This window comes from Stenella coeruleoalba (genome assembly GCF_951394435.1).
Source record: "Stenella coeruleoalba genome assembly, chromosome: 7".
NCBI classification, from domain to species: Eukaryota; Metazoa; Chordata; class Mammalia; order Artiodactyla; family Delphinidae; genus Stenella; species Stenella coeruleoalba.
In genome coordinates this window covers 35,531,154-35,544,305 of record NC_137153.1, presented here as the reverse complement: position 1 = coordinate 35,544,305, position 13,152 = coordinate 35,531,154, and the positions used below count along the sequence as shown (strand labels likewise).

General features: G+C 37.6%; 1 protein-coding gene across 1 annotated transcript in view; it reads right to left on the bottom strand.

Annotated features, from left to right (window-relative positions):
- ZNF782 (zinc finger protein 782) overlaps window positions 1-8,311 on the bottom strand; it is a 55,964-nt gene extending 47,653 nt beyond the window's left edge. The window contains exons 1-2 of the mRNA XM_079925787.1: window positions 8,218-8,311; window positions 5,953-6,003 (exon numbers count right to left, since the gene is read on the bottom strand). Of these exons, the coding sequence (XP_079781913.1) occupies window positions 5,953-5,967 (15 nt within the window). The 5' untranslated portion in view covers window positions 5,968-6,003; window positions 8,218-8,311. The remainder of the gene's footprint in view (window positions 1-5,952; window positions 6,004-8,217) is intronic.
- Between the last annotated feature and the right edge of the window lie 4,841 nt (window positions 8,312-13,152).

Here is a 13,152-nt window from a genome sequence, read left to right as displayed (position 1 = left end):
CCACCTTTCCATCCATGTTGCTGCAAATGGCATTATTTTATTCTTTTTAATGGCTGAGTAGTATTCCATTGTGTGTGTGTGTGTGTGTGTGTGTGTGTGTGTGTGTGTGTGTATATATATATCTACCACATCTTCTTTATCAGTTCATTTGTTGATGGACATCTAGGTTGCTTCCTTGCCTTGGCTATTGTAAACAGTGCTGCAATGAACACTGGGGTGCATGTATACTTTCAAACCATGGTTTTCTCCAGATATATTTTTACTGTTTAGAGTTTAAAACAAAATGCTATAAAAGATGACTAACTCTGCCTTTGCTCTATAGCAGGGTATCTTCAATTTGGCACTACTGACACTCTGGACCAGATAATGCTATTTTTGTGGAAGACTGTCCTGTGTATTTTAGGATATTTACCAGTATCCCTGTTTTCTACTGATTAGATATCAATAGCATTCCCAATCATGACAATCAAAAATATCTCCAAATACTTCCAAATGTCTCCTGGGAAGCAAAATCACCCCTAGTTAGGAACCATCGTTCTATATGAATAGTGGACAATATCTTCAGCGACCGAACAAAATACCCAGTTTAAGAAATGACCTATACTAAGGCAAAGCAACAGCGATAAAGAATGGGAAATTAATACACAGAGATGCTGCACAAGCAAGTGGGTAGATGCTGATGCCATACCCAGAGACTGGAAGAATAAGTAAGAATCAGAGGCTGGGTCACAGGGAGCAGATGTTGTTCAACTGCACTCAAAACACCCATGGAACATATGGAATTATTTATTTCATCGTTGGCTGCAAGATTCTGGAACGGAGAAGGGAAATCTAAAATGAAAATAAGGATCTAGGAGACAGTCATTAAGATGGTAACTTAAGTCATCAGGGAAAAAGGGCTGGTTCAGAAAGGACATAGAAACTTTAGGAAAGAAAAGGAGCAAGTACAAAATTCAAGGGAATAGCAAAATTTAAAAGGCAGGTAGAAAGATAGGCCAGGAAGGCTGAGAAAGAATTTCTAAGTGATAGAAAGAGAAAACAGAAAGATTAGAGTACCAGAAATTAAGAGACGAGAGAATTACAAGCAAAAATTATTTCTCTAGTTCAAGGGAATAAACTGAACACACACATTTACATCCCCTGCCTCCAAAAACACATTCAGGTAAAATAAAAAGCTTTTATAGCTATAAAAGTATGACAAAAGAGGAATTCAGAGAAACGTCCCAGCACAAGGCCTGAATTTTGAACAAATTCTGGAAGATAGAGGGTAAGGTAGTATTGATAAAAAAAATAGAACAATATTGCCCACAATCTAATATAAATGTAGAAGTGGGAAAAAGGAACAGGGCACTGGTGAAAGCCCAGAAAGACGTCCAAGCTTAAACTGAAGAAACTGTGTAGTAGGAGAAATGATAAACAGAGTCAATTTCCTATTTGAATACAGGTGACATCATTTAAATGAGTGAGAAATGGCTAGATACAAATGTCATCGGAATAACTAGATGGCCATCTGGGAAAAGACTGATCTATATCTCACACCACAGAGCAGGATAAAATTAAAATGTATTCGAGATCTAACTGTAAAAAATAAAATCATACTCTAAAAGACTACACAGAGCAATTCTTTTATAAGGTCAGAGTGGGAAATGCCCAACTATGACTAAAAATCCAGGAAGCATAAAAGAAAAAACCGCTAAACTTGACAACATAAAAATCAAATGCCTTCGAAAGACCCTGAATAGCCAAAGCAATTTTGAGAAAGAAGAACTGAGCTGCAGGTATCATGCTCTCTGACTTCAAGCTATACTACAAAACTACAGTCGTCAAAACACTATGATACTGCCACAAAAACAGACATACAGATCAATGGAACAGGATAGAAAGCCCAGAAATAAACCCACACACCTATGGTCAACTAATCTATGACAAAGGAGCCAAGAATATACAAGGGAGAAAAGACAGTCTCTTTAACAAGTGGTGCTGGGAAAATTTGACAGCTACATGTAAAATAATGAAATTAGAACATTCTCTAACACCATACACAAAAATAAAATGATTTAAGATCTAAATGTAAGACCAACTACTATAAAACTCCTAGAGGAAAACACAGGCAGAACACTCTTTGACATAAATCACAGCAATATTTTTCTGGATCTGTCTCCTACAGTAATGTAAATAAAAACAAAAATAAACAAATGGGACCTAACTAAACTTAAGAGCTTTTGCACAGCATAGGAAACCATGAACAAAATGAAAAGACAACCTACAGACTGGGAGAAAATATTTGCAAATGATGCTACTGACAAGGGATTAATTTCCAAAATATACAAACAGCTCAAACCAAACAACCTAATCAAAAAATGGGCAGAAGACCTAAACAGACATTTCTCCAAAGAAGACATACAGATGGCTAACAGGCATATGAAAAGGTGCTCAGTATCACTAATTATTAGAGAAATGCCAATCAAAACTACAATGAGGTATCACCTCACACCAGTCAGAATAGCTATCATCAAAATATCTACAAATCACAAATGCTGGAGAGGGTGTGGAGAAAAGGGAACCCTTCTACACTGTTGGTGGGAATGTAAATTGGTGCAGCCACTATGGAGAACAGTACGGAGGTTCCTTAAAAAACTAAAAATAGAGCTACCATATGATCTTGCAATCCCAATCTTGGGCATATATCTGGAGAAAACCATACTTCGAAAAGATACATGCACCCCAATGTTCATTGCAGCATTTTACAATAGCCAAGACATGGAAGCAACCTAAATTTCCATCAACCAATGAATGGACAAAGATGTGGTGTGTATATATCTACATATATCTATATATATGCAATGGAATATTACTCAGCCACAAAAAAGAATGAAATCATGCCATTTGCAGTGACATGGATGGACCTAGAGATTATCATAAGAAGAAGAAAGACAAATATTATATGATATCACTTATATGTGTAATCTAAAAAGATGATACAAATGAACTTACTTACAGAAGAGATATAAACTCAAAGACGTAGAAAACAACTTATGGTTATCAAACGGCAAAGGGGGGGGAGGGATAAATTAGGAATTTGGGATTAACATATACATACCACAATATATAAAACAGATAACCAACAAGGACCTACTGTATAGCACAGGGAGCTATACTCAATATCTTGTAATAACCTATAATGGAAAAGAATCTGACAAAGAATATATATACCGTATATATATGTATATGTATATATATGTATATACATTTGTATAACTGAATCACTTTGCTGTATACCTGAAACTAACACAACATTGTAAATCAACTGTATTTCAATACATTTTTTTAAATGCCAAAAAAGTTCACCACAGTTAAAAACAAAAAACAAATGCCTTTATGGCAAAAATTAAAAAAAACATGAGCAAGGCAAAAATATGAAAAACTAGGAAAATTGTGCAATTTATATCACTGAAAAATGGCTATAAAGATATATTGGATATATTAATTAAAATCAGCACATCAACAGGAAAACAGTAAGAAATAAACAGTTCAATAAAAAAGAAATATAGATGAATTACAAACAAAAAAGATGTTCCACCTCACTCATGAGAAGAGGAAAGCTTGTAAAACTAAACTTGAGTTATCATTTTTAATCACATTAGTAAAAATTCAAAAAGTTTGATGGCACACTCTATTTGTAAGGTTGTGGAGAAGAAACACACACTCCTAGACTGTTGGCTCTACCTTAAATTACCTTCAGAATCTGACCACTTGAAAGCAACTAACACCCTTAAATGATCATCATTTATTGCTAGGCTTATAGAAATAGCCTCCTATATTGTTCCTGCTTTCACTACTACCCCACTAGAGTTTATCTTCAAAATGTAGACTTATTCTTTTAAACTGTAAGTGAAAACTATCCTTTTGACTCAAAAGAATAAAAATGAAAACCCTCAAAACCCCACATTGCGAAAGATAATGTGTTAATGTACTGGAAGACATTTTGATCAAGATGTTAATTCTCCCCAAATTGATCGATATTACAGATTCTATAGAGTCAGTGCAGTCAAAATCAAAATCTCAGCAGGCTTTCCTGAGATAGACAAGCCAATTTTCAAAACTTTCTATAGAGAAGCAAAGTACCTAGAATCTCCAAAACACTCCTAATAAAGAACCAAGTTGGAAGACACATATTATCTGATTTCAAGAGTTACTATAAAGAGACACTCATCAAGGCAATGTGGTATTAGCAAAAGGATTAAGGTCATCAGATGTTAACAGAGTCCACATAGATACAGAGAATAGACTTGTGGTTGCCGAGGGGGAGGAGGGGTGGGGGGCGGAAGGATTGGGAGTTTGAGATTAGCAGATGCAAGCTTTATATATAGGATGGATAAATAACAAGGTCCTACTGTATAGCACAGGGTACTATATTCAATATCCTGTGATAAACCATAATGAAAATACAAAAAAGAATGTATATATATGTTTAACTGTGTCACTTTGCTGTACAGCAGAAATTAACACAACATTGTAAATCAACTATACTGCAATAAAATTTTTTAAAAAATAAAAAAAAAGAAGTGAACAGAATCCAGAGACAGACCCAAACATAGGTTGCTAGTTGATTTCCCTCAGAGATGCCAATGCAATTCAATGGAGAAAGGATACTCTTGTCAACAAATGGTGCTGATAGGTGGGTATGCAAAGGTAGAAAGCACAAACATGGCAAGTGCACGTTCCTCTACTCCCAATTCCTCTATTCTATTCTGCCAGCACAGAATACTAAGACCCTCAGACACAGAAATTCTTGGTTTTAGATTGCACCAACGAGAACATACTTTGTCCTTTTCTGATTGGCCAGCTTTACACTGAAATAAAATTTTAAAGTTGATCAAAAAAGGAAATTATTGATATAACACAGATTTTGAAATCCTAAGAGAATACTATCAACAAGCTCATGAAAATACATTTAAAAACATAAATAGGGACTTCACTGGTGGTCTAGTGGGTAAGACTCTGCGCTCCCAATGCAGGGGGCTCAGGTTCGATCCCTGGTTGGGGAACTAGATCCGATCCTGTATGCATGCTGCAACTAAGACTCTGCGTGCCACAACTAAGAGTCCGCATACCACAACTAAAGATCCTGCATGCCACAACAAAGATCCAGTGTGTCACAACTAAGACCCTTTGCAGCCAAAATTTAAAAATAAATAAATAAAAATGAACAATTTTCTATGAAAACGTAATGAGGAAAGTTACACTAAAAAAAAAACATACAAATCCATCATAGACTTATGACCAATAAATTAATCAAAATCTTCATGCAAAAAGTCTTCATAAGGCCCTAATTTATAGGTGAGTTTAACAAAATCTACATGTAACACAATTTTCTCATCTAAATTATTATTAAAGAAAAGGAGCAGGAAAATGTCCCATTTCCTTTTATGAGACTGTGACCATGATACCATAATTGGACACAGAAACAAGAAAGCATAGTCTAATCCAAGTTGTGGATACAAAAATAAAAATCCTAAATACAGTATTAGCAAAAAGTCCTAGGAAGATATGTAAGAAGCAACTTACCACACTTATTAGCAATTAGGGTCTACACAGGGATTTAAGTTAACATTAGAAAATCCATTATACTGTTTACAGTATTTATAGATTAAAGGAAATAAGCTATAGCTTTGCTCCAATAGATACACAAAATGTAATCAATGTAATTTAATGCACATTCATGACTAATGTGAAATCTTAACAAACAGATACATGGAGGCAACCTTCTTACCCTGACAAAGGTAACCTACCAAAAGCTGACAGCAAACATCACAATTAATAGTAAAATAGTGTATATTATCCCTCAAGATTGACTTGATCTATTTTTATTTTTTTCCATTTAATGCATGGATGCTTCTTAACCTTATAAATCCACAAAAATGCAAAATGGGGAAAGAATAAAGAGCTCACCTGAGGTATGTTCATTTTCTGCTCTTGGGAGAGTAGAGAACTGTGGTTCAGCTGAGGGGACAGAAAGATGGGTGTCATGAGACATAACCTGTCTTATAGCTCCTAGATTCACCCCCCCAAAATCTCAGCACCCCAGGTGGGGATCATCTTCCTTATAGGCATAGGGCCCTCTCGGCCTTGAAAAGGCACTAGAGTGATCACATACAGGTGGTACCACCTGTCTTTGTGTGACTCTGAGATGACCATGAGGATTAAATCTGCAGTTTTTAACTGAGTGAATGTAAACTTTTCTCAATCACTTTAAAAATAATGCATGTGTCCTAACACAAGTAAATAAAAACAACAGAAGATTAGCTGAATTAAATACACCAAAGGATAAGACACTATACTTTCATTAAAATTAACGTAGCAGAACAATACTCAGTATGCACCATTTATCTATTTTTCTTATTAATATTATTTACCCGCTGGTATAAACAATCTACAGAAAGCCTAATAAAAGAGATGGGATGCCTTAAGTCAGGAAATTTTAATTGTTTCAGCCGTGATATATTTGTCAAAAGGCCCTTTTGGTGACCTACCTGTGAGAGGGTGAAGTGCACTGTTTTCCTGATTCTGTAACAAACAAACTGGGTTTCCCTGGACAAGTCACTGAACTTTTCAGGCCCGATGTCTTTAAAGATTTCAAGAGAGTTAGAAATAGATGACCTTGGAAAACCCTTCACATATCATCATTCTGGGATCCTGTGAGGTCAGCATATCACTAGTGTCACATGTGGTGATAGACACACGTGACAGCAACACAGCATCTTTGGGGGGGGCATTTAAGGGGAGTGGAGACAGCATTTCCTCCCTCTGCCTGGTTATCCCTTACCCCCAGACCTCACCCTCACAAGCTCTCCAGCAAAAATGGCCTTTCCTGAATAGCCTGCCCCTGGACCAGTTCAGCTCACCTTGCTCTTCTCAAGGCTGGCCCAAACCCCCCACTGCCACATAGTCTGGTGGCTTCTGGAGATGGGGTCATCATCAAGACTGGCTCATTCTGAGCAGGGAGATTAAGAACAGCTTCTGATCTTGCAAATCTAGGATCTGCTCCTTTCTGGGCTCTTCTGTCTCTGCTCTGAGGCTCTGGAACAAGGTCTAAGGTCATAGGGGTGCTCTCTTCCAGGTAAGACTCCTGTTAACAGAGACTCCCTGTTAACAGAGACTCCCTGCTTCCTACTTCACAAGGGTCACTTTGTTTCAAGGTAACTGGGACGTGGATCCAAGAAACAATTCATTTTAGGAGCAAAAACCTAATTCTTGGAATTCATTATAATACCAGACTTAAAAGACAGACAGCCTGACAATGCAGAATGGGCCAGGGACCTCTGTCTGCCCCAAGTGACCTGAAGAGACACTAGAAATCCCAGAACACATTTTGACACATGGTAGGATTCCATCTACATTCACTTTCCCTTATACTTCTGGGAACCAGCGACAGGCCTCTTTGCTAAGTGCTGTGAAGGCTACAATGTCGGTATTAGGTAGGTGTGATATTTAGACAAAGCCTGAGGCTGTAAGTAAAGCACACCTGCCCTTGAATCTAAACTCCCTCACTACTAGCTTGTGACCTGACCACACCGTTCCACCAACCTAAGCCTCGGTTTTTGTTAAAGTGGTAGTGAGATAACATAAAGCCGTCCAATGAAAAGAATAAAGTGTCTTCCAACTATAATAGCAGTTGTCACTTACTCAGTGCTCAGTATCTGGCACTAGTCTAAATGCTTTAGAAGTGATGACTTAGATCTAAGTTTCAAAACAACGCCATGAAACAGTCATCATTAGTATCATTTTCATATGAAATACCTCTTACCCAGATTCCTTCTGTAACCCTGCTTACAGGTGACAGACCTGTAATTTACCGGGCCCTTCTGCTCCAGAGCTGGGGCTCTCATCGCAGACCCCTGGCCACCGTCAGCACTATAAATTCACTTTGCCCCCTGCCGCCGACATGGGCTTTTTTTCCCCTGTCGGGCTGCAGGCGGGGCCGAGCACACAGTCCCCACACACCCAGGCCTACACTGAGCACCTGCTCTTAACCGGACCAGCCCGACCTGTACCCCGGGAGCCCGAGGGCCGGGGTCACCCCCTACCAGCCTCCCCCAGGCTGAGGGCCCGCCCGGGCGCATACACCGGCGTTGGCGGGAGGGAGTCCCAAAGATTTTCCGCTTCCATCCCTAGGCACAAATGCACCCCTCTCAGCTGGTTCCCCCGCACTCTCACCCCAGGCGCGCACCCTTCACTTTCCGAGCCGACTCCCAGCTTCCCAAACCTCTTCCCTGGAGTCCAGAGAAGACGAAAGAGGAGGCGGGGATACAGCCGCACACGCGCAGAAGCAGCCCAGAATCCCCTTCCCAGAGCGCCGCGCGGTAAAACAGAAGGATTCAAGACTACATTTCCCATAGACCTCCGCGTCCACTGCTGCGGTCACTGTTTAGGCGTTTGCGTATTTTAGAAAGCTGAAGGGCGATGTCTTACAAGTATCCTGCCCAGCCTCTCAAAGATCCTGAAGAGAACGGGTTAAATATCAACTTAAATGCCAGATGCAAAGGGTGGTCTTCTATTGGCTCCCAATTGAACTAGCAGTTTTTTCATAAGTCATTTGGAGACAGTTGGGGAAACTTGAATATGGATTGGATATTGAAAACGTTAAAATTATCATTACGTAGGTAAAGTGTGAAAAAATTTTGAGTTACGTAAGAAAATTGGTTTTGTAAAAAAAAAAAAAAAAAGCCGGACGACTGAGGCATTTAGGATTGAAATTAAATAGCTGTAAAATTATAATTTTGTAATTTTTCAACTTGGGACCTCTACACTGTTTCTATACAGCCAACAGACCCATTAACCCCTAAGCCCCGTGCTAGCACCCCTGGAGCCCAGTGTGGAGGTTCTACTGGAGGTCAAGGCAGTGCTGCAGGTATAGATGTATTGATATATAAGGAAGCTGTTAGTTTTTATGACTCAACATTGTTTTCAGATGAATTCTATTATTGTTTCAACAAATTTTGTTAATTAAATTACGTTGGTCTTGGATTACTGTGCACATAACAAGTTTGCTTGCTTTTTGCTGACATACGTAATTCTTTGTCATTCTTTAATGAATTACAAATAACAGCACAAAAATGCTGGTCAAACTGTATTAAATCAATATTACATTAAATCAATCATAATAGACTTTAACATAAATTTCACTAACGGAAAGAAAGTGGTCACTACATATGTCCATGGAACAAATATTTATTGAAAACTTGCTGTGTGATAGACATCATTCTAGATGCTGGGATAACAACAGCAGATAAAAGATATTAAATTCTCTATCCCCATGGAGTTTATGATCAGGGTTGTTGTCAGGGTCACCTCAAAAAACACGTGTCGGTTGTCAAGAAACAAAAGGACACTTGAGTTTAATAAACGGGGGCTCCAAAAACATGGGTAGGGTTGGTGAAGCATCCTGTAACTGATGATGGTAGGGACCCATTATCACCATCAGGCTTATAGTGAGGGTAAGTAATATTACCAGAGCCTGGCAGAAAAGGCTACACTTATGAGAGCTGTGGCCTTAGGAAGAGAAACATTGTAATGGCCATTACATGGCTCTGCACAGCCAGCCAAAATTATAAATACACAAACCTCACTTGTTTTCTTCCCTCTAATGTCCTATCCTCTCTTAAGCATTTGTAAACCCTATTCAGTACCTATTCCTAGAACTTCATCCACATCTGTCTCCTCCAGACATCTTATTCCAGTCTTATTCTTGTCTAGCCCCCTTCTACCCGTCAACTCATTGAGCTTTGGACACGAATCAGTATAAATCTAACCTCAGGACACAGCTCTTCTTCACAAAGTGAACTACTAAATATACCTCCTTAAAATTTGCCCCTAGGAAGATTTCTTATCACTACACATTTGAGAACCACTCCTAAGTGAGACTGTAATTGCAGTAGCCATAACTTCCAATGATGCTACCATACATTGTAGATCCAGTTTGAAGGAGATTCAACTGGTAGATGGCACAGATCTCCCTTAGGGACTTTTGGGGAATGATTAATTGTATATACTTGTGTTATATACTTGTGTATATACTTGTGTTAAGTTACGAGAAATTTTGTCAGAAGGACCCAGTCTCTCCTTTACTTGAAGCCTCCTGTCTATAAAGTAGGATATATCAAGGACTGAGAAAGAGGATCTGAATCCCTGTTATGATGACTTGTGTGTTCTGCCCACGAGACACAGAATTTCATATAGGTATATATGTCAAAAAGTATCTTTGTAGGGTGCCCATCTATTCTATTTCACAGACTTCATTATTGAAGAGCCACCACCACAGATGTCTTCAGGTTACCACAAAAGATGGCTGCATGTCAAAAAAAACTTAGAGAGTTTTAAAAAATATTTATCAGGATCTCGTTAGAGAAATACGTATTTCATTGCTATGAAATGCAGCATGGGCTGCTCCTGAGTCCATCGTGGGTATACACATATTGATAAATTTGCCCCTATCTAAACATAATTCATCTCTCCTGGTTTAATACCCTAAGGATCCACCCAAATATATGCGACCAAGTTTTTGCTTGTACTACTGAGCAAGATCATTTTTTAAAAATTGAAGTATAGGGCTTCCCTGGTGGCGCAGTGGTTGAGAGTCTGCCTGCCGATGCAGGGGACACAGGTTCGTGCCCCGGTCCGGGAAGATCCCACATGCCGCGGAGCCTGCGCGTCTGGAGCCTGTGCTCCGCATACGGGAGAGGCCAAAACAGTGGGAGACCCGCGTACCACAAAAAAAAAAAAAAAAAAAAAAAAAAAAAAAAATTGAAGTATAGTTGATTTAAAATATTATATTAGTTTCAGGTATACAACATAGTGATTCGATATTTTTATAGATTATACTCCATTTAAAGTTATAAAATATTGGCTACATTCCCTGTGCTATACATTACAACCTTGTATCTTATTTATTTTATACCTAGTAGTTTGTACGTCTTAATCCCCTTCTCCTACATTGCCCCTCTGCTACACCTCTCCCATTAGTAACCACTAGTTAGTTCTCTGTATCTGTGAGTCTGTTTCTGTTTTGTTATATTCATTCATTTACTTTTTTAGATTCCACGTATAAGTGAAAACACACAGTATTTGTTTTTCTCTGTATGACTTATTTCACTAAGCATAATACCCTCCAGGTCCATTCATGTTGTTGCAAATGGCAAAATTTCATTCATTTTTATGGCTGAGTAGTATTCCATTGTATATATACCACATCTTCTTTATCCATTTATCTGTTGGTGGACACTTAGGTTGCTTCCATATCTTGGCTATTGTAAATAACCCTGCTATGAACATGGGGGTGCACATATCTTTTCAAATTAGTGTTTTCATTTTTTTTCAGACACATATCCAGGAGCAGAATTGTTGGATCATATAGTAGCTCTGTTTTTATTTTTTTGAGGAACAGCCATACTGTTTTCCATAGTTACTGTACCAATTTACATTCTCATCAACAGTGTATGAGGGTTCCCTTATCTCCATATCCTTGCCAACATTTATTATATGTTATCTTTTTGATGATAGTTATTTGGACAGGTGTGAGGTACTATGGTGATTGATTTGCATTTATTAGTGATGCTGAGCATCTTTTCATGTGCCTGTTGGCCATCTGTGTCTTCTTTGGAAAAATGTCTATTCAGGTCTTCTGCCCATTTTAAAATAGGGCTTTTCTTTTAATGTTGAGTTGTATGAACTCTATATTAATCCTTTATTAGAAATATAATTTGCAAATACCTTCTCTCATTCAGTAGGTTGCCTTTTTGTTCTGTTGATGGTTTCTTTGTTCAAAAGCCTTTAAGTTTGATTAGGTCCCATTTTTACTTTTGTTTCCTTTGCTTTAGGAGATATCAAAAATATATATATATATATATTGCTAAGACTTATCTTAAAGAGTGTACTGCTGTTGTTTTCTTCTAGGAATGTTATGATTTCCAGTCCTATGTTTAGGTCTTTAATCAATTTTGGGTTTATTTTTGTATATGGTGTGAGAAAATGTTCTAATTTCAATATTTACATGCAGCTGTCCAGTTCTCTCAGCACCACTTAGAGAAGACACTGTCTTTTCCCCATTGTATATTTTTGCCTCCTTTGTCATAGAATAATTGACCATAAGTGCATGGGTTTATTTCTGAACACTCCATTTTGTTGCATTGATCTATGTGTCTGTTTTGTGCCAGTACCATACTGTTTTGATTACTGTAGCTTGGTAGTAAAGTCTGAAGTCAGGGAGCACTATTTTAGGATTATTTGTTCTACTTCTATGAAAAATTTCATGGATATTTTATCTGTAGATTGTTTTAGGTAGTATGGACATTTTAATAATATTAATTCTTCTAATCCACAAATATTGGATATCTTTCCATTTATTTGCTTCCTATTCAGTTTCCTTCATTAATGTCTTATAATTTCCAGAGTTAGGTCTTTGACCTCCCTGGTTAAGTTTATGCCTAAGATATATTATTCATTTTGATGAAATTGTTAATAGGAATGCTTTTTTGCTTTCTCTTCCTGACAGTTCATTATTAGTGTACAGAAAGCAACAGATTTCTGTACATTGATCTTGTATCCTGCAACTTTTCTAAATTTATTTATTAGTTCTAGTAGTTTTTTTGGTAGAAACTTCAGGGCTTTCTAAATATAGTATCATGTCATCTGCAAATAGTGATAGTTTTCTTCCCTTCTAATTTGAATACCTTTTATTACCTTTTCTTGCCTGATTGCTGTGGCTAGGACTTCCAACACTATGTTAAATAGAAGTGTCACATGGGCATTCCTTCTTATTCCTGATTTTAGAAGAAAAGTTTTCAGTTTTTCACCACTGAGTATTATGCTAGCTGTGAGCTTGTCATATATGGCCTTTATTATGTTGAGATATGTTCCCTCTATACCAATTTGTTTAGAGTTTATCATGAATGAGTGTTGAATTTCATCAAATGCTTTTTCTCCATCTATTGAGATGATCATGTGATTTATATCCTTTTTTTTTAATATAGTGTATCACATTAGTTGATTTGCACATATTGAACCATCTTTGTATCCCTGGAATAACTTCCTCTTGATCATGGTGTATGATCCTTTTAATGTATTGTCAAATTTGGTTTGCTAATATTTCATTTT